At 53.1% G+C, this 20,174-nt stretch overlaps 10 protein-coding genes across 10 annotated transcripts; 6 read left to right on the top strand and 4 right to left on the bottom strand.

Moving 5' to 3' along the window:
• Nucleotides 1-529: 529 nt before the first annotated feature.
• On the top strand, nucleotides 530-2,224 carry BAUCODRAFT_120068 (uncharacterized protein; the record flags this gene model as incomplete). Its single annotated transcript, XM_007675733.1, has 4 exons — nucleotides 530-1,114; nucleotides 1,168-1,254; nucleotides 1,307-1,392; nucleotides 1,450-2,224. 4 exons carry the CDS (start codon nucleotides 530-532, stop codon nucleotides 2,222-2,224), a joined length of 1,533 nt encoding a protein of 510 aa, XP_007673923.1.
• A 139-nt stretch (nucleotides 2,225-2,363) lies between these two features.
• On the bottom strand, nucleotides 2,364-3,553 carry BAUCODRAFT_379785 (uncharacterized protein). The gene has a single exon (XM_007675732.1). It carries the CDS (start codon nucleotides 3,423-3,425, stop codon nucleotides 2,502-2,504), a length of 924 nt encoding a protein of 307 aa, XP_007673922.1. The 5' UTR covers nucleotides 3,426-3,553; the 3' UTR covers nucleotides 2,364-2,501.
• Nucleotides 3,554-3,680: 127 nt separating this feature from the next.
• On the top strand, nucleotides 3,681-4,836 carry BAUCODRAFT_65968 (uncharacterized protein; the record flags this gene model as incomplete). Its single annotated transcript, XM_007675591.1, has 3 exons — nucleotides 3,681-4,004; nucleotides 4,079-4,202; nucleotides 4,268-4,836. The coding sequence occupies 3 exons, from the start codon at nucleotides 3,681-3,683 to the stop codon at nucleotides 4,834-4,836; spliced, it is 1,017 nt and encodes a 338-aa protein (XP_007673781.1).
• A 23-nt stretch (nucleotides 4,837-4,859) lies between these two features.
• On the bottom strand, nucleotides 4,860-7,384 carry BAUCODRAFT_31036 (uncharacterized protein). Its single transcript, XM_007675316.1, has 3 exons — nucleotides 5,267-7,384; nucleotides 4,948-5,215; nucleotides 4,860-4,885 (listed from the first exon to the last, which is right to left on the bottom strand). Exons 1-2 carry the CDS (start codon nucleotides 6,936-6,938, stop codon nucleotides 5,058-5,060), a joined length of 1,830 nt encoding a protein of 609 aa, XP_007673506.1. The 5' UTR covers nucleotides 6,939-7,384; the 3' UTR covers nucleotides 4,860-4,885; nucleotides 4,948-5,057.
• Nucleotides 7,385-8,080: 696 nt separating this feature from the next.
• BAUCODRAFT_379795 (uncharacterized protein) lies at nucleotides 8,081-11,353 on the bottom strand. The gene is made up of 6 exons (XM_007675731.1): nucleotides 11,119-11,353; nucleotides 11,011-11,065; nucleotides 9,769-10,948; nucleotides 9,669-9,720; nucleotides 9,403-9,610; nucleotides 8,081-9,347 (listed from the first exon to the last, which is right to left on the bottom strand). Exons 1-6 carry the CDS (start codon nucleotides 11,246-11,248, stop codon nucleotides 8,273-8,275), a joined length of 2,700 nt encoding a protein of 899 aa, XP_007673921.1. The 5' UTR covers nucleotides 11,249-11,353; the 3' UTR covers nucleotides 8,081-8,272.
• A 320-nt stretch (nucleotides 11,354-11,673) lies between these two features.
• BAUCODRAFT_31032 (uncharacterized protein) lies at nucleotides 11,674-13,114 on the top strand. The gene has a single exon (XM_007675315.1). The coding sequence runs from the start codon at nucleotides 12,001-12,003 to the stop codon at nucleotides 12,976-12,978; it is 978 nt and encodes a 325-aa protein (XP_007673505.1). The 5' UTR covers nucleotides 11,674-12,000; the 3' UTR covers nucleotides 12,979-13,114.
• A 1,069-nt stretch (nucleotides 13,115-14,183) lies between these two features.
• Nucleotides 14,184-16,104, top strand: BAUCODRAFT_120063 (uncharacterized protein; the record flags this gene model as incomplete). The annotated part of the gene is made up of 3 exons (XM_007675730.1): nucleotides 14,184-14,380; nucleotides 14,437-15,939; nucleotides 16,017-16,104. 3 exons carry the CDS (start codon nucleotides 14,184-14,186, stop codon nucleotides 16,102-16,104), a joined length of 1,788 nt encoding a protein of 595 aa, XP_007673920.1.
• A 493-nt stretch (nucleotides 16,105-16,597) lies between these two features.
• On the top strand, nucleotides 16,598-17,859 carry BAUCODRAFT_572886 (uncharacterized protein). The gene has a single exon (XM_007675729.1). It carries the CDS (start codon nucleotides 16,614-16,616, stop codon nucleotides 17,790-17,792), a length of 1,179 nt encoding a protein of 392 aa, XP_007673919.1. The 5' UTR covers nucleotides 16,598-16,613; the 3' UTR covers nucleotides 17,793-17,859.
• A 278-nt stretch (nucleotides 17,860-18,137) lies between these two features.
• Nucleotides 18,138-19,377, top strand: BAUCODRAFT_154495 (uncharacterized protein; the record flags this gene model as incomplete). Its single annotated transcript, XM_007675728.1, has 4 exons — nucleotides 18,138-18,147; nucleotides 18,207-18,340; nucleotides 18,395-19,066; nucleotides 19,126-19,377. 4 exons carry the CDS (start codon nucleotides 18,138-18,140, stop codon nucleotides 19,186-19,188), a joined length of 879 nt encoding a protein of 292 aa, XP_007673918.1. The 3' UTR covers nucleotides 19,189-19,377.
• Nucleotides 19,378-19,623: 246 nt separating this feature from the next.
• Nucleotides 19,624-19,932, bottom strand: BAUCODRAFT_572883 (uncharacterized protein; the record flags this gene model as incomplete). Its single annotated transcript, XM_007675727.1, has 1 exon — nucleotides 19,624-19,932. One exon carries the CDS (start codon nucleotides 19,930-19,932, stop codon nucleotides 19,624-19,626), a length of 309 nt encoding a protein of 102 aa, XP_007673917.1.
• Nucleotides 19,933-20,174: the final 242 nt, after the last annotated feature.

Genomic DNA, 20,174 nt, shown 5'->3' with positions numbered 1-20,174 from the left:
GTATCTGCGCCGTCCGTAAATCAACGTTTGCACTGGATATGCAATAACAAGTTGGCATGCCGTACGAGTCCTTCGGTGTCTTGTCAGATGCTCGGCTCGAGCGAACACACGCGAGCAGATATCGCACTGTTGGACATCAGCTCAAGCACTACATCCGCTTTTGCTACAGTGACGAGCCTTCTTCTCGGTGCTACGATTTACTGCCGCGCCACTTGCGGCCGCCATTGCTTTGATAACGATGGGTTCAGTACAGTTCGGCGTGAGTGGAGTTGTACTCAAGGGTCTCAGTGGAGACCCGAGATTGGGACAGAGTTAGAGGCCGCGTCATAAGAATTGAGCGCCTCCATTACCCCAAAGCTAACCAGTGCTTAACCAGAGCCGCCAAGGATGTGCCTGGAATGTGCACGGCGTTAACCTCTTCCAAGAAGGACGCCGCCGACTGGGGTTACACACATGTACAGTTGTTGACAATCAATAAAATCCGAACACCCTGCTCCTCCCGCGGGTGTTCTCTGGGCTGCCACATAGAATGCATGACACATCAGATCATGTTCTGTCGGACGGCGCATCAGCAGGTCTTAACCTTGCGGACCACAGCGCTTGGCCTGCAGAGCGGCATCCCACGCGATGGGATGTCGATGAAGCCAACCATGTGCCAACATCTATGGTGGTGGACCGCTTTCGATCCGCACTCCTTCACGCAGAGAGCGAAGATGTCGTAAAGGACGCAATGTCCTGGGACCTGAACAGCTATGTGCTTGAAAGACCAGCTGCAAGTGCACATCTGCCGTATACTTATCCTATGGTGCTACTGTCCAGCCTGCCATCACTGCCGAGCGACCATGATCTTCTCACCCTGCGGCAAGCCTATTTCCCAAAGTTCGAGAGACATGTATTTGTGCGAGATCTGGGCTCCGGCAACCTCATTGCTTCTTCAAATCCGCCATATCTCAGGCTGGCTACTGCGTGCGTAGCAGCGATCCTATCCGACTACGCGAACGTTGTCGCCGAAGAATCTCTTGGTACGAATCTTTTTGCTGCTGGTGCCAGAGTCTGGACGGTAATGGTGGAGGTAGATAACCGTGAGGCACGCAACGTCAAAACCATTGTCGCCGTAAGCGTTCGTAGCTATTTTGCCAACGCAGACAAGGCTCACATTGTTCGCAGGCGGCATTACTGTCCACCTATGGATCTCTCTCAATGAACAACGGGATTAGGAGAAAGACTTCCGAGATCTTATGCAACATTATAACTGTACGTACTCCATGACCGATGCTCTACTTTGCGGCCTTACTCAACCTACTAGATGTCCAGGCGTCTCCGTCTAAGCGATGCCACTCCCTCCGCATATAGTACTCTGAGCCCTTCGGAAAGGGACATTGCTGGCAAAGGGTAGGGTAGTGACGCACCTCCAATTCTTGGTTCCCACGCTGAGCGACACTCTCACAGCTCCCTACTCTGCTACATAGTGCTAGTCGACATAGTCCACTCGCTAAGTAACAATACCGCGCCCAATTATTCTGTTCGAGAGCTGGAGCTGCGGATGCCTTCATCGAACCACTCCTTCAGCACAGTCTACAGCTCGCTGCTGCACGGCCATGTCTTACCGGGCGACTTATCGACTACCGAGGATGGGCTTCTACTAATCATTGCTTTGCTATCTGATGTGTACTACGTACAGAAGTGCCATCCTCGACTACTGGATCAATTTGGCACTTCTTCGGTGATTAACCCGTATCGTCCGCTCTGCTCAAACTCGGAGCTTGCGCACATGACTGCGCTGTTTGATGGCGCTCTGTCTCGGTGGAAGCAACGCTTCTTTGCGGGAGCGAGTCACGACGTGCTCGCACTCTACTACTTCACTCTGCTTCAGCTCCGTTGGCCGGATGTCCCGGAGCTTCCAACCCTCCTCAATCGACATACAGCGAAGCCCACATCCGAGGCCATTCCGTCTGAATGCTTGAGCATAGCTTGGGCAATTCACGCAAACGTCGAAAGTGCGTCAGCAAACGACACGCAGAGGTTGTCAATCTGGCTGCCTTGCATTTTGTACCTCTCAGCTTTGGTGGTATGGCGAAGCCACTCACAAGATCGAAAGGACATGAGCTTTGGTGGCTTAAGCTCCCTACGGATGTACGAGTTCACACTATCGCAATTGCCATGGCCGTGTTGCCCAGACATGGTGAGGGTGCTGGAAACACTACGTCGACAGAGCGGAAACTGAAACGGGATACATGTCCGCCCGGCTTTTCAACGTGAATACCCCGAGTCAACCGTCATGTATAGCTGTTGCAGACCGGAATAGTTACAACGTTTCTGGCATGTCATGTAGGCGACCTGGTTACCCGGAGACGGTTGAACGGCATACGACATGCTCGAACAGCATTTAGCCTGGTATCTTGCAACGTTTTTATCACGATGAGCATGCATTTACCTATGGTCTTATCGGACCTGAAACGTTTTCAGAGATATAATTCAGGGCCACTTTACCGGCCCCCATGCTAGGCTCGCAAAATGCGCTGCGAACTGATATCTGAGACGCCCACCTCCTCGATGACAATGCAATCAACCGGTCCTTGAGGTCGGAGCTCACTTAAACGTGCGGCGACATGGTGCAGTGTCGGCAGCTCTGCGAAACTCAAGGCTTTGAAGCCGAAATGTCCCGTCTGCGACAATGCTGTCCTGAGAACGCGCGACGTGCCTTCCGCTGGCGCCGGTGTGAACGTCGGATATTGCACATCCGCCTCGCCAGGACTTCCGGTACGTGGGACGTACTTGTAGTGGAGAATGCCCTGCATTGGACGGAAAGATACCTTGGCTGGGTCCGGGACGTCGCCTTCGTTATTACGCAGGCCATTTATACTGAGCTCACCGAACACACTTCCGTCCCAGCCCAGACAAAGTCGCATGTTGGTCGACTCGTACTTCGCACTCAGGTCCGCCCACAGCTTGGCGTACCCGAGCTCTTCCCGGCCGCTGGTGATGGCATCGGCACAGTCTTCGAAAAGAACAATCAGATACTTTCCGCGTACCTCGTCTGCGCCGTCTTTACAAACAACATCGTGTATGTAGAAGCCGAAGTGGTTGTATCCGCGTCCTGCAAGCCACGGGAGATTCTCCAAATGGACCAATGCAAAAGATGCATAGGCCAAGCCGTTCTCAGTGTCAATACGGAAGTGCTCGTTGGGAAGAAACGTTGACAAATGACTCTTATCCGCTTTGAAGATCAAGCTGTAAGTTGTACTTCGAGCTTCATTCCAGCCATGGTGCGGCAAACCCGAAGTTGTCTGACGAGGTCCGGGAAATGGTCCGTATCCCAACGGCATGCGGCAGAATGCCGACATTTCTGAAGGTATGGTAACAGCCTGTACGTTGCAGTGTCCTGGAGGCGAGTACTTGTGTACATCCGGGATGTTTGGAGACATTGCAGATGGGGTCCCGGACGTGGGGTCATTGGAGCTGAACGCATGCGTACGTACTCGGACACCCTCCCACGCTGGCTACGGAGTCATGGAGACTACGTCCGTGCGATCCGCAGGATACAAACTGACGTGAGCCCTCGCATTATCTCGCTCTCCATCTGAAATCCCGGTGTAGCGAGTAGCCGCGACGCTCAAGCAGCGTGCGGTCATATAACGTGTCGAGCACGGCGGACCAAGAACGTTTGCGAGATCTGCGCAATGGCTGTTGGCAAGCAAATACGCCTGACTCGACTGGCATTCGTCATCTACGAACACCCATCGATAGACACATTCGCAGCGTTCGCGGAAGACTTCGGGTTCGTAGAAGCTGGACCGGCCTCAAAACAGGGTGAGCGATTCTATCGTGGCTACGGTGTCGACCCGTACGTCTATGTTGCGCGAGAGGCTCCGGAGAAGCGGTTCGTAGGGGCCGGATTTGTTGCCGAGTCAGCGGAGGACTTTCGGAGAGCATCACAGTTGGAGGGTGCTAAGACTCTCGACACGAGCGATAGACCGGGTGGCGGCGAGGCCATCTCATTGACGGTAAGAAGAGCGATGCATCGAGCCCCTTGCGGATGACAGATGTATCGCTGACTGTTCTACTCATCATTCTCCAGGACCCAAACAAATTCACTGTAGTCATCGTTTGGGACCAAGAGCCTCGCTCAACGCCGGAACATGGAGTATCAGCATTGAAAGGTCGCCCGGCCATGAACGGTGCCCTTGACAAGCGTCGCAAAGGTACTTACGAAGCTCCCTTCTGCTCAATGTGTTCCGCTCATTGACAACTCCGTGCTGCATTTCAGGCGACTTCACTCGGATGAAGCACGGTCCTGCCATGGTGCACAAGCTGGGCCACTTTGGCTACATCACCCCCAATTTCGAAGACACGTGCGCTTGGTACCAAGGCCGCTTCAATTTCGTCCCTACAGACATGCTTCATGCGCCTGGCAACACCTCGCTTGACGTAGCCGTCTTCTTCCGTCTGGATCAGGGACAGGCCTTCGTGGACCATCATTGCTTCTTGATTGCGAGAGGCGATACTGCAAAGACGTCGGTCCACCACTCGTCTTTCGAAGTAGAGGACATCGACACACAGTTTATGGGCCACCAGTGGCTCAAGCAGAAAGGGCATGATCTGGTCTGGGGTATAGGTCGGCATGTTCATGGATCGCAGATCTTTGACTATTGGTATGATCCGAGTCGCTTCATCATCGAGCATTACGCCGATGGCGATGTCGTCAACGAAGACACTGAGACCTTGCACGCCGAGGCCGGGAATATGGCGGTATGGGGCCCACCTGTGCCCGCCATCTGGGGCGCGAAAGCGGAGGAGTCTGATCATCCCAAGCCCCTCAGTGGGATTAGTGGCTAGTTTAGGAATGTTGACCATCTGTGCGCTGTAATAGTGTATGGGGTAGGGGCTGCATCACCTGCTCAGCGTCGTTTTCAAACACGGCGGTTTTTCTGGAGAAAATGGCACTACCTTGCCGGGACTGAAATGTCGGTGACTGCAGTCGATAATGTCGTTCTCCGTTGCGGATATATGTACAAGTCTATTCCGCTACTATGGAATGTAAAATGTGCTGTACACGCTCAGCTTCTCCGGACAACGTGGGCCTTGGCTGCATCAAATACAGCCATAACTGACGATACGATCGGTATCCGCGACTTGCCATCGTCCGTTTCGGAAGATGTACCAGCCCGTCCAGGTTCATTACCCGCAGTATGCATGTCACCAGGATCCATATAGACTGCAGTCTGTTAGCGCCAGCATGTCACATCATCGATCACCGCACACTTACCATGTGGTCTGAGGAACCAGCTAATCACAAACGCCAGCCCGAATGTAGCCGCCAAGCACACGTAGACTGTCTGGGAGAACTTGCCAACCGTCGCAGAGTAGATGGCGTTGAAGATGGTTGGGGCGACGACTCTGGCCAATGCGTGCAACAGCCCGCTCGCTCCCAGCAGCTGACCCGTCTGTTCGGCAGGCACATGCTTCGTCAAGGATGACTGCAGCGTCGGTGCCGCGATGCCTCCAATGGCAGCAACAACACCAGAAAGGATGAATGGACCGCCCTCTCGCGATAGGGCGTAGCCTAGATAGCCAATCGTGTCGAACAAGATAGCGACCCGAATGACCATCAGATCGAAGACATCGCTGCCACTGTTCCTACGGCGCATATCCGGCTTCCCTCGTATCCACCGTGTTAAGAGCGGCAGGACGACGATCAAGCAGAAGACCCGGCAAGCATTAACAATCGATAAGAACCGTGACTGCTCGAAAGTCTTCCATCCAAACTCGTAATTGGTGTAGATGAGGACGACGGTGATGCTACCCATGGCGACCCCGAAAGCGATCGTATCCACAGCTGCGAGAACGAGTAAGTTCCACCGTAATGCTGGAGTGGCATGCGGACCCTTCGGCCAGAGAATGCTCAGCGGCGCGAGCAAGTTAAGATGGCGCACCCATGAGATCCAGTCTGCGGTCGGACCGAGTTCAGCGAGCTCGGTGGAGTACTTCTCTTGCGCAGCCTCCTTTCTCTTCTTCGAGAGCGACTCGGGGACCGCCAAAGCGATGAAGCAGACGAAGAAGAGGTGTACTGCGAGCAGGATGTAAAAGACGATGACAATCTTGCCAGTATACTTGACCAGATAGCCTGCTATGATCGGGCCGGCGGCCATACCAGTGAACAAACATCCGTGGAAGTATCCGAAAGCGACGTTGCGTCTCTGCGGCGGCGTGCAGTCCGACGCGTACGAGTTCGCAATCGCCATGGCCACAATGAACGAGCCAGTCAAACCATCCATCGCGAAGCCAAGCAGCAGGAGGTTGACTGGGAACGTCTCAGGATAAAGAGCAGCAAAGATGGTCAGAACTTCTCCGCAGATCGTTCCTAAGCTTGTAATTACGAGGATCGGCTTGCGTCCATAGCGGTCTGAGAGTGCACCCAGCTTCGGACTGGTGACAGCGGACAGCAAGCCCGCAATGAGGCTGCCCCAGAGCGAGAATATCGCAACTCGTGATTGTATCTCCGGAATGCGGCATTGATCGTTGGCCCCACCAGCAAAGTCCACCGGCACCATGGTAAAATTGGGATCTGCCAGCTGTCTGTCTGAGATGTACTCCCGGCAGACCAACTGCAAGATGAGGTTGACTTTGGGGGTGATTGAGCCTCCAAACGCCAGTGTCATCAACAGAAATGGAAACAGCACCCAGAGTATCGACGGTCTCTTGTACCAAGGCAGATGCGAAAAGTCCTCCGTGCCCGCCCATGATTGTTTCCTGCCATCCTCTTGCAACAGTGGCTGCTCCTCGTCCGATTCTTGCTCGTCATTTGCCTTCCTACCGCGTGATTGAACGCCGCCTTTTGATGCCTGTGCTGCCTGTTCGCCATCGTTGAGGTGCCTTCTCAACCGCGCGGCTTGATCAAGCTCCACGTCGGCCTCGATAACGGCTTCGTTGGGATCCATTGCGCTGCTGACCTATACCTTTCGCTCTTTCTTCAAAGTTGCCGCCTCCACCAAAATATGCTTGCAACAATTCAGGTACCCGGCCTAGTTACCAGCCATTGCGATAATGGTTCCAGGGAGAGGCAGAGGGGCGTCCGGGTAGGGCACGCGACAATAGCAAGAGACGCTTGACAAAGGCAGCAGGATAACATCACAACGCAATGCAAGTGGCACGGTGCTATAGCACGCCTATCTCCTTGCCGCTTGCTAAGCTAAAAATGGTAGGAAGGATGTGATCGGAAAGGGACTGTGCCGATCGAATGGTGGTTCCATAATACCGGAAAGCGTGCGTGCCTCTTCAGTATCAGGTAGTCATTGTAAAGCTTTGTATGTCTTGTTCCTCCTCACCTCTCATCCCGGCTCCTCCGTCCTCATGGAGAACGTTCGTCCCTCGTATACTGTCTGTCCACCAACAGTGCGTGAAGCAGCTTATTGCCCGAATGTCGTCACGATCTAAGATCTAATGCCAAGTGCATGCGCCACATGCAGCCGCTTGCCGAAGCGTGGGAGAAGCGGAGCCTCCGGATACCGACAGAACATCTGAGCTTAGTAATCCGGTCACCTTGAGCGATAGCGTTTTTGTCATTCGCAGTTTCCTTTTTGGACGTTGTAATGGGTTGTTGTCCAACGTAGGATCTCGAGTTCTACAAGCTATTCTCAAACATCATTCGATTCAACTCGATGTCTGCACCACCTAATATTCTGGTATTGCGCCCCGAGTCGGCTCTATATAAGATCGCCGCGTTGGCGCGAGAAGCGAGGTGCGTGCGAGCCTCGATATAAGGTACTAGGTAGATACCTACCGTCGTGATCTCGAAAGCACAGATAGCATCGTTGTAGGGCAGAGAGTTATCCGTTCCGCAACATGACCGTAAGTGCTTAGCTCCAAGCTCGGTAGCCTTCCTGATCATATGCACATCTGGGTAGCCGGGCTTGGAATGACGGTGCAGTACCTGCTCAGAGCCATCGAATCTCGATAAGCCTCGCGTCTGGAGAGTAGGTTGCTTGTCTATGGCAGGCCCCAAGTCACTGCTGTGCCGAACGTGCTTGGGCCTTTTGTGACCAGATGGACAGTATCGGCTTGTCGGACACGCGGACTTGAACGTGCTTGCAGCTATTGGAAGGACATTGGCCTTGCTGGACAGAGCTCACTCCGCGGTAATATCGTGCAAGCGAAGCATGGGAGGACTGAATCCCAGAAAGTCTTGTATCGTGTGACGCGGCATGCCTGCTGCACGGAAGCTTTCCACGGCAGGACACTTGCACTGCATCGAGACCTTCTCTACCCTTACACCTCAGCCGCCCAGACTAGATGCTTCGGTAGCGCTCGCTAATCCGTCCATCAGTCGTGCGACGCTATCCGTGAGCGGCAGGTAGAATCCAGGTCCTCCGTTGGCATTTCCTCGCAAAATCTGGCTTGATATCCTCAGAATCTGACCTGCTTTACGAAGAGGCACGCGGTTCGAACCCGAGTCATTATCCCCAGCAGAAACCTCGCACTCAGAATTATCACTTTGCAGACAAGGCTCGCCCTCGCCAATAGTTATGAATCTTCGCATGGCAGCGGTCTGCTTGCGATCTAGACAAACAGACTGCTTGCTCATCGGCGCGGTGGCTTGTGCGTATTCGCGCTTGTGGCGGATATCCTTGATCACGCCGTAGTTCCAAAACGTGAGACTTGCATGATAGACGATCATAACCCGTGACTCACTCATTATGCTGGCGGGCAGTCTTCGGGCGAAACTGAGGAGCTGGCCGGCATGCCAAAGAGCTCTGCGGGCCGACTTTGCCTGTGTCCATTCCTCCAGCACAGGATAAGCTCGCTGAGCTGCTGTTACCCCATCTTTTCCCGCAAATGCTTGGAGCAGTTGCAGTGGCGCATGTAAAGCCATGCTCAAATATTCCAGAACCAGACTTGAGTGAGGCGGAGGGTTCGTGGGTTCCATCTCCGACCGCAGTTTGTTCAGCATCCGGGCCAGACCTTCTCCGTGAGAAGGTACGAATGATGTATTTCTCGCATGATCGGCTCCTTCCTGGTTTAGCATATCGTCTAGTTCTCGATGAGCCCAAACGAGCCTCCATAATCCAGGTAGAAGGATGGTGTGGCGGTGCACGGCATTATCGCCTTGGGGACTTTCGCCATCATTTAGAAGTCTTCTGACATCGTCGAAGAGTGAAGCAGGCGCGGGCGGCAACTGCGGCTCGCATTGACGAGCGAGATACAAGGCTTTCCATGACTCTGCCGTTGACGCCCGCCAAAGCTCTTCAGGCTCTGGATAGGGCAACAGCATCTCAGTGTAGGACATGGAAGGGCTGATCAGTCGCGACATCGATATTTCAGCATCGAGGATAAAAGTCTGATAGCAGAGCCTGTTCTCTCAGTCAGCCGAAATGCTTTGTCGCCCCCAGAACATTCGAAGCATACCACTTTCTCGACTCTTGTTCGACCCATTTGTTCCACTTCTGTTCCAAATGCACACCCTCGTCTTCGTTGGCCGGTGCGATGTTCTCGTAAGACGACGCGAGCAGCCAGCCGGCACGTCGGATAATTGTAATGCTTGGTGCCATGGTCGATTCCGCGATCTCCATCAGGCAATAATTCCCACTCCACATCGCCGACTTCGTAGCGGTCACTGGATGGTTGTTAACGGCGGCGCCTCAATGATAAAGTTTTCCTGAAAATAAACATACGTAAAGTCTGCAGCAGCTGCAGGTTCCGCGTTGAACTATTATCGACGGCCCACTGTGACAGGTCAGGAGAAGGTCTAGACTCAAGGAGAAATCGACTCACGTTCTCCACGATAGCGGTCCTCAAAATGTCGGGCATTGAGTACCCGAACTCTCTGACCGCCCCGTTGAGAGCTGAACACGCTCCATCAGTAATGACCGCCGCCAACAGCTCGGCTCGTGCAACTGCGGGATCGAAGGTCGGTACATGCAGCAGGGGCACCGGCCTAGCTAGCTGCGAGCGCAGGGCGTGATGCATCAGTCCTTCCAGAAATTCGCTCGACGGGAAATTTGACATTACTCTAGCAAGGTGTTTTCTGCAGCAGTGACTCAATAGAATCTCCATGATTCTTTCACGATCTTTGTGTCCCAACCTTTTTGCAGAAAAGTCCAGATCAGGCTGCAGTACGCATGCGGGATCGACCTGATCTTGAAGGAGCGAGAGATGTTCATGAACCGCTGAGCGATGGTGCTGAGGCGTAGGAACCCAGTTCCAGCCCGACTCTTGGAACGCCCGGGCCGCGGCCTGAATAGTTTCCTGCTCCGGGGGCGCCTTGTCCTGTTGCGGTGGATGATTGAAGTGGCTGTTCGGGACGGCGGGAGGTGTACTTAGGTCTCCGAAAGAGCGTTGAATGAGGCTCTGATCTCGGAACGGGTCGGCGTTCAAGTATTGGTCCCAGAAGTTATCAGTAGAAAGCTCGAACGTTGGAGGGGAGAGCATCGACTTTTCTGCTTGACCAGGCTCCCAAAGACTGCGGAGGAAATCTGTATAGGTGTCACTCGGTCCGACGACGTCCACATCTACATCCATCCTCTGCGACATGTCATAATCGCTGAAAGCCGTATAGGTTTCATCCGGTGAAGGCGTGATTTGATGTGTCCGCGGTTCGAGTGGCGCAATAGACGAAGCGCTGCCTAGAGAAGGTGCTGAGCCTACTACAATGACTTCGCCGGACGATGAAGCATGGTCACTCTGTTCGGAGGGCCTCTCGTACGTCTGGCGATCTTCTGCGAAACGTCCTAACGCATCTGAGAAGGGTTCAACTTCCACTCTAGAATCATGTTCGCAGTTGACACTTTTGGTCACGCATCGCTGACAAGGCTTCGTGTCGGTACATTTCAGCTTGGATGCTGCGCAAGCCTTACAGGCTTTGGAAACCCTCGATGGCAGCCCAGGAACTGCTCGAGATACCCGTGCATCAGTGGAGGAAGTGTGACGACAGGCGTGACGCTTGAGTAAATCGCTGTCCACGTTCTGTCAGCGAGCTTTCAATGCATGCTGAAGTTGTGCGAAGGCTGGACATACACGCGAGAAAATTGTTTGCCGCAAACTTCGCATTCGTATGGTTTCTCCAGAGTATCTGCGGATCCGTTAGGCTCAGAACATTCCAAGGACTTCGTGTGCTACACTCACGGGTGCGCACGTGGCGGCCCAAGTGATCGACTCTGGCGAAGGCGCGTTGGCACACACTGCACTGATACAGCGTCGTCAAGGTCCTCCCGTTCACGCTCGCGCTGGAGTGCGTGCTGATGCTCGTGGCCATGCTGCTGTAGCAAGGTCGAAAAGGCGGAGCGTTTTCGAGGTTGCGGAGAAGAGGTCTGTATGCGGGGTCGTACTCCAGCCATGCTCCGGGGCAGGGCAAACTCCTGCACGGCAATCATCGGACCTTTGGCAATGTCATCCGCCGGCAACACGCCTTCCGCCGACATGTACATAATCCGGGAGGTGAACCGAATAAGGCTAGTCATGCCGCATGCCTATATGTGCATTTGGGTGCACTCCGGAACTGAGGCGCGGCGTAGATTCACAATCTTCGAGGCTACGGCTAAACCTTCAATCTTTGCCGTGGAAGGTCCGAACACTCTGCTGTCTGCACGGGCGGCCAATGATGACACATAGCAGCCTAACGAGCCACCTTGTTGTCAGTGATGATGATATTGTGCTAGACACTGGAATGCAGAGCCTTTACGACTGCCGAGCCTGGCATCCGTTATTGGCTCGTCGATGATCTGATTAGTAAGGATAAAGTGCTCTGCAGAACCGGAACATGTCGCCTGGCCCGCATCTGCCGAAATCCGTAACGGAACGCTTTTCGCCCGCCATCCGGCTCGCTTGTTGGTTGTTCAGAGGCAGTCGCTTGGCGTCGGTAACAGTGCACTCATATTGTATAACGACGAGCTCTTTTTGGTATTCCTCGCGGCAGGGTGGGACGCTCAAATGGGTTCGTGAACCAGTGTTGCCTGGTCCAGGATACACCTGAGGCCAATGCACGGTGGTTCTCGACTGCAACGAATCATGCCTCGTGTACTCCTTTTCGGGTCTGGCGGGATCGGTGTACTCTACATCCTGTTCATGCAACGAGCGGGTGTAGATGTTGTGTGTATTTGCAGGTCCAACTACGCGGTCGCTCAATCCCGTGGGTTCAGGATCAAGTCGAGCATCTTTGGGAATCATTCCTTCCAGCCCAAGATATTCCGGACTGTGGCAGAAGCGTCGGCTGCAGGCTACACCCGGTTTGACTACATATTCATCTGTACGAAGGCGTTCTCAGCTGGGCAACCTACCTTGGCCGACGCTCTTCAGCCAGTTTTGCACGACAAGAACACCCTACTAGTCATCATTCAGAACGGCATCGGCGTAGAAAAGAAGATTGCCAAGGACATTCCTCATCATCCAATCATCTCTGGTGTCACATACTCGCCGACAACACAAGTCACCCCCGGCGACTTCGTACACAGTGAAGTGCAAAGGCTTTATCTTGGCAGGTATCCAGCATCGACGCCTGTGGAAGATGATCACGCGCTGCGGGAGCTTTGCTCCTTGCTCACAAAAGGAGGCGCAGACGTAATGTTGTCCGCCGACGTGCAGGTAGAAAGATGGCGAAAGCTCATTGGTAACGCAAGTTGGAATCCAATCTGTGCACTATCCGGGTGTCGCGATCTGGAATTTCTTAAAGCCTCAAAATATGCCAGTGAGCTTGTGCAGAACGTCATGAATGAGATCGTTACTGTGGCTTCCGCGTCGGGGTATGGAGATGTTATCACCACTGATGCAGCGACGGATCAATTCAATCGCAGTGCTAGACGGTCATGGCCTGGCGTAGAGCCGAGCATGCTGGCGGACATGCGTTCGGGAAATAGGATGGAGGTAGAAGCGATCATCGGAGAAGTCGTGAAAGCCGCAAAAGATGTGGGAGTGTGTACTCCCCGCCTCGAAACACTGTATGCATTGTTGGCTGGCCTTGACTGGAGTATACAACAACGAAAAGTGTAGTTTTACACTCTTGTAATGCCAAGTGGTATTTTACTTGCAGCATACCCGTATTGCGGTTGTACCATACATCAGAGGACACTAAGGCGAAGTCAATGGTCCTGCGAAGGTTACCCTACAATCTTACCACTGTGCAGGCTCATAGTTTTAGGGAATTCTAACGGAAGGCTTAACGGAAGGCTTAACGGCATTGCCGTTCAAGCTGCATCAAGTGTAGAGAACGGCATATCAGCCGTCTGGGGGTTTCGTCGTATTCTCGTCCACGCCACCCTATCGTTCGCATTCAACATGTCCGGCTTGTATGTTACTGACCGCCGATACGACGCTATACGGATACTGCATGACTACTTTGCATGAGTTATGACGAGAAGCAGATCCAACAATCTTGGCACCGCATAGCTCGATATAGTGAGTTACGTAGCAACCGGGTTTCCGGTGTTGGCGCTAGCAATCTGTAGCATGGCGCCGTCGCTAGGGTCTCCAGCAACGAGGAGACTGGCATATCTACGACTTAGCTCGGAGCGTGTACGTGACACTGGAGCGGCTGGACACATCAGCGAAAAGGCATGCAGAGTGTCTCTACGATGACAGAAAGGTTATCTCCGTAGCAAGGTGCGGGTCGTTGGGGAGCTTTCTGCCTGTGGTTTTCAAGGCTATAGGAATCTTATAGTACAACTTACCCAAAAGCCTTCTAGAGCCTCAACGCTTGATCTCAAAGAATAAGTTGCAAATACACTGCTACCCATTTACTCGGACATCGCGATCAAAGAACATCAATCAAGAAGACTGTAGCGGTTTAATGCAACTCTCAATGCGTGCCTAGGGCGTTGCGTCGTTGAGGCGTCGATTCAGTGCACGCAACAGTCAGTGAAATAGCCGGTTAATAAATTCCGCCGAGAGGTTCATGGACCGACTCCACAGAATGTTGTTGGCCAATTACTCTGCTCCAGATAACTCAATGAGTTGCCGGCCGCTGCTTTGCTTCAGCAACCGTTCGCCGGGTTGGAGAGCAAACGTATCGGAAGTAGGAGGGGATGCCTCCACCAAGCTGCCGATGCTCCACATTGGGTACTACTTTACACTGATGGCAAGTCCTAAAGCAGCAAAACAGATCGAGTAGAGCGCATAGCGTGCATAAATCCTCAATTTCCTCCAGTCTAACACTGAAACATCCTTCGGTTGTGTTGACAATTGCTGCCACCGTTACCATGCCAAACCAACTCCGGGACGACTTACATGCCGTCGATGTCAAGACTTACCCATATATTTTCGAACAGAACGCCTCGGTCAAGCTCGAGGGCGTCGCAGGCATCATTCGGTGCAATGTCTATCGCCCTAAAAATGTTCAGAAAGCACCTGTTATCATTACGTACGGTCCTTACGGCAAAGATACCCCGTACGGCGAGTGAGTACTGTGAATGAAAGTTGCTTGCTCTGTAAACGTACTCAAGTAACCCACAGCTTCCTTGCCCACTCCTTCCATGACATCAATCCGAAGCACAAGACTGTACCAGAGCACTCAGCATTCGAGACGCCAGACCCTCCGTTCTGGACCTCGCAGGGGTTTGCTGTTGTCCGTGCAGACGAGGTCGGCATAGGACAGTCACCGGGAAGCATGAATACTATGTCTAAGAGCACTACGGATGCCTTTGTGCAACTGATCGAGTGGGCGGCAGATCAGCCATGGTCCAATGGCAAAATCGGCTTGCTAGGTATTAGCTATTTCGCAGGTTCTCAATGGAGAGTGGCGGCACGACGACCACGAGGCCTTGCGTGTATCATCCCGTACGAGGGTATGGCTGATTACTATCGAGATCGGGTCCGACATGGGGGGCTTTTGACCGCGTTCTTTCTGAAATTCTGGCATGATCGGCAGTGCAAATCCAACCAATACGGTCTGCCAAACAAATCCAAGAGTCAGAGAGGGCCTGATACTATTGAAGGCGACCTTAGCCAGGAGGAGCTGGATCGAAACCGCCACGATCAGGATATCGAAGCCGCACAGCACTTCTTCCGCGATGAGGATTACTATGCTTCACGTGAATACAATCTCTTAGACATCGAAGTGCCCGTGCTCTCTGTTGGCAACTGGGGTAATACTGTAGTCCACCTTCGAGGCAATATCGAGGGATATGCTCAAGCAGGGTCAAAGCTGAAGTTCCTTCGCCTGGGTGTCGGCAGACACGATCTTCCGTTCTACGCAGATCATGAAGTAGAAGTGCAAAAGAGCTTCATGAGCGCCTTTTTGCTAGGCGACGACTATGCTGGATGGACTACCGGCAAACAGCCAAACGTCAGCTACAAGCTGCGCAAGGGTGACGTCAAGTACGACAGTCCCAAAACGTGGGCAAACGAGTCCTATCAGAGCGCAGAAGCGTCCGAGTGGCCGATTCCGGGCACCACGTACCAGAAATTCTACCTTCACCCCGACCTCTCGCTCAGCTCAGAGAAACCTGATGTTCTTGTACATGATCGCCTTTCTTATCCGACCTTGACTAAACCGGAAGACGAGAAGTACGTTCGGTTCTTCACTGACTCGTTCAACCAGGAATGCGAATTCACAGGACACGTTGTGGCGCGCGTGAATGTCTCGGCTACGTCCACAATCGGCAGTCCCGTGCCGAAGGACATTGACATATTCCTGACCCTCCGGCACTGGGATGTTCACGGCAAAGAGAAGCTCTACACTGGATCCATTGGTGATCCAGTACCTGTCACCAAAGGGTGGCAGAGGGTCAGTCTTCGCAAAATCAACGACAAGCACCCGCTGCACCGTGATTACCGACCGCACCGTGACTTCTTTTCGACGGATGTTCAACCGGTTATTCCCGGAGAAGTGTATCCGGTTGACGTCGAAGTCATTGCAACCAATGTTGTTGTTTCGAAAGGCGAGAAACTGAGCTTTGAGATCAGCGGCGGTGACACTCAGGGTGTGGGCATCTTCCACCATGATTCGCCTGAAAGGTATGGGAGCACCGAGCAATTGCGTCTAAGCACATCTTCATTCACCTCACATCAAACCTGCTGACTTCGACGTTTAGGAACGTCGAAAGGTTTGGGAAACTGAACCACATCCACTTCTCCCCTGAATATGTCAACTATGTGTCGCTGCCACTGATCCCTAAGTAAGCTGGGAACAGGACATGGTAGACATGATGCATGGACAAGCACAGGTGACGATTAATGCACATTGGAGTGTCGAGGCAGCGGGACCATGCCGTGCGCAAGTCGTTAGGTGGTCTCGGTAAAGTAGACGGATGGCTAGAAAAAAGCAGGGTCGCTGAAGCTCGAACATCCTGTCAAGCAAGAATCTTTTGCTATGTGTATCTTGTGGCTGTCGGTCCAGAAAATCTCCATTTTCGTGATATTATTCGGAGCCGGGAGTCGCGGCGTCGCACTCCTATTCCTCGGTCAAGCTGGGCGGTGGGCACATGGCAAGGGCTTCTGAGGCCGAATTGAGACCCTCCACGTTGCCGACAATATTAGCGTCGGTAGAGTCTGGTGCACATAAGTCATGGCACCTCGCTTTTATCCTCATAGTGTATTTATAGGTGCATCTTGCAACACCACTCTGAACTCGCATCGATCTGAATTCTGTCCTGAAAATTGCCAGCTCGAATCGGCCAGAGTCAGACACGATGGCACGACCTCAGCATCTCATCAAAAATGTCGAACCGCTTCACGTTGGCCAATTTTTGATTGTACGTGTGGAGACCGACCATGGCGTTGTCGGCTGGGGTGAAGGAGGAGTCTGGGGTCAGATTGAGGCTGCGGCGACCGCAGTGAAGCGCTTTGCCCAATATCTCATTGGCAAGCAAGCCTTTGCAATTGAGCATCACTGGAACGTAATGCACCGTTTTAGCTACTTTCAAGGTCTCGCAATCAATGCAGCTATCTCAGGAATTGATATCGCGCTTTGGGACATCAAGGGTAAGGTCCTGGGGGTTCCCATATACGAGCTTCTGGGCGGAGCTTGCCGGACCAAAGCGCGAGTGTACGGACACATCTACGAGAAGAACATTGAGGGTATTCTTGCCGAGTGTAAGCGGAAGATGGATCACGGATACACCGCGTTCGGCCATATCAACCCTTTCCTGGACGAGGGCCATGATCAGGTCTATTTTAAGACGCACGTCAGGAAGATGAGGGAGGCTGCAGATAACGTACGCCGCATGCGCGCTGTGGTCGGCGACAAGGTTGACCTGCTGATCGAGCTGCATCGCCGTTTGACGCCCGCCGAAGCAGTGACGTTCTGTAACATGATCAAGGATGAAAATCCCATGTTCGTCGAGGATCCGATTCGACCTGAGAATGCGGACGCCATGGCACGCGTTGCAGACAGGATTGCCGTGCCCATTGCGACAGGCGAGCGGTTCTTCACCATCTATGAATTCCAGGCACTACTAGCGCGCAACGCCCTCGAGTACGTGCGCGTTGACGTTGCCACATGTGGCGGCATCACAGGCGCGAAGAAGGTGGCTGCCATGGCAGAGGCGCACAACACGCAAATAGTGCCGCACAACCCTCTCTCACCGATCGGCTTGGCAGCCTGCCTACAGGTCGCCGCCGCCATACCGAACTTTGCCATTCAAGAGTATGCTACAGGCTTTGAGAGCGGCAATTTCACATCATCCATGAAACACCTTGGCCATGACATTGTCGATAGTGTCCCTGATGTCAGGGATGGATTTGTTGATATCCCTACCGGCCCTGGCCTTGGGGTCAATGTAGTCGACAACGCCCAAGAGATCAGACCGCCTTTTGTGCAACCAATCTCGATGAGGCCACATTTCGATGGCTTTGTTGTTGATCAGTAATGGCTGTAAGGTGCCTCGAAGTACCCGCGCCAACAATACTAGGCAGGGCGAAGTGGCTCAGATGGGGTAGACGCGTAGTGGATAGAGCACCGTACTACAAACGGCGTTGAGCAATCGGGTACGGCAGTCCGAAGCCGTACGATCCTCATAAAGCGCTGGTCCGAACTCTTTCGGCTCCCTCCACCTCCCAGATCGTCGTCTCCACACATCCGCATTTCTAGTGTTGTGGCACGCCGCCAGTCCATGTATGAGATAGCAAATATAATTCCACTTTCACAAGCTTGTTGGCATCCATCAGACTTACCTCTTCACTGACAGTGAACAAGCTGCGCTACTTCGCTCGCGATGGCAAAAGGTGTGGATCGACATGCACGACACGCTGGCAGCTCTAGACTAATAGTTGCAAACTTTTAGACTTGTTGGCTCCGGTGCATTTCATATCTCACGGTACCGCGTCTCTCATCCATGAACCCTCACGGGTTAAGGATTACTGGAAGAAGCTGGGTCAAGACGCACTCGATCATGGCGTCAAGGGCGTCATTATCATGGTAGGAGGCTGTACACCTTGGCACCGACTCATAGCGTTGATATGGTGGTTTTAGGGCGCTCACTGGAATGTCACTGAACCGAACCGAGTCCGCGTCGGCACCAACCCGAACCCTAACTTCATGCCACTTGTAGCCGCTGATTCTGCTCTATGGAAGGACCTGAAGACGAACACCGACATCGAAACTAGTCGGCGAGTCATTCGTCTGCTTCAAGATGCTAACATCGACGCGGTGGAGGATCCTAAGTTTGATTGGATGATTGACACGGAGATTCCGCTCGTTGGCATGTTCGGCACACGCCCTCCACCAGTTGTCATAATCTCTCAGAATTCCTACTGGGATCCGTGGTTCCATATCGATGTTGGCGCAGCCGTTCGACCACTGCGGAAAGAAGGCTACCTATTGATTGGCTCCGGTGGCGGAACACACAATCTGTATCGCACCGAGTGGAAGTACACAATTGGGTGGAAAGATCCTTTCGCTATGGAGCAGCCCCCTCGGCAAGGGGCTCTGGAGTTTCGACAGGCTCTCGAAGACGGGTTCTGCAAGAACAAAGGAGGTCCGCCATTGAGGCGCGCGATGTCCAGGTTAATGAAGCATCCATATTTCCGTGAGGCGCATGGTACGGATGAGCATTACGTATCGGCTTGTTTTGTGGCAGGAGCTTGCGGCGAGAAAGAGGATGAGGATGAACCATGCATCCTGGGAGCTGAAGTTTGGGAACTGGTGAGTAGTCAATCTACCGCCCAACTTTTGCTAATCGTTCTGGGCTGACTGTTGTGCAGCGAAGTCAGAGCGAATCGCAATATACTCTGGGACGATGGCCCACAGAATGGCGGAAGCGGTAGCAGCTCGACTACATATGAGGATCTATCAACTGGGCAAGGCTTGTCATCAATCCGTTCTGGGTAGTAGCAGGAGCAGCCCAAGCTTAGAGTTGGGACGCTGTTGTCCGGAGCTCCGTGCCATGTATGATTGATATGCCTCGTACTGCACCAAGAATGTCGTTTGACTGTGTTTCGAGTCCAAATTTAGGCATCAACCTCACCTTGATCAAACACCTCCTTTGAATCAGATTCACAACGTGCTCTCATCACCACTTCAAGGTAGGCAATCCGAGATGACCGCGTACGCATCGCGATCTGCAAAGAATCCTACCATTCATTTGCAATTCTGTATTTTAGCCAACCAATCCTATGCAATCCTACCAAATCCGCCGCACTGTATACCCACTTTTTACCAAGTCAATGACTCACAGCCACACATGTAGCATTCGAGGGCTATCATACCTGCTCAATTTGACAACCATGGACCATGACGGTGAAGAACATTCGGAGGGCGAACGAGTCACCAGCAATGGCGTTCCAATCCGGGTTGGTAGCGGGTCGTCGAAAGGGTGGCACGCGGCGGTGCTCGTGGTCGGGCCAATGTGGTGGGTTATTCACAGGCTCAGTACCCAAGGGCGAGGCGTTGGGTGTTAAAAAGGACTCATCAGTCTCTCGACTGCTGGGGCGTGAAGGTTGTAGGCTGTTACGTGAAGGGACCGTAGACGCCGGGTCGACCAGTAAAGTCGTCAACGTTGACTGCGGCATAATGGAAGTTGTATCTGTCCGGAATCTGATGACGAAGAGACCTGTTACGCGATGAGCGCACGACTATCGAGTGATGGTTCCGGAATGTTGTCGTACTGTAAAAACAACGGATGGAAGGCTCATGCGACCTCGAGTCCGGGGAATCCCACGCGCTAGCCGTGTACGAGCACTATATCCGGGTATTGCGTCCACCATCACGTCGGAACAGAAGGGGGAGATAGGTTGCTTGGGATTGTGGATGG

This window comes from Baudoinia panamericana, assembly GCF_000338955.1.
Source record: "Baudoinia panamericana UAMH 10762 unplaced genomic scaffold BAUCOscaffold_3, whole genome shotgun sequence".
Classification (NCBI taxonomy): Eukaryota; Fungi; Ascomycota; class Dothideomycetes; order Mycosphaerellales; family Teratosphaeriaceae; genus Baudoinia; species Baudoinia panamericana.
This window is presented reverse-complemented; position numbering and strand designations above follow the sequence as displayed.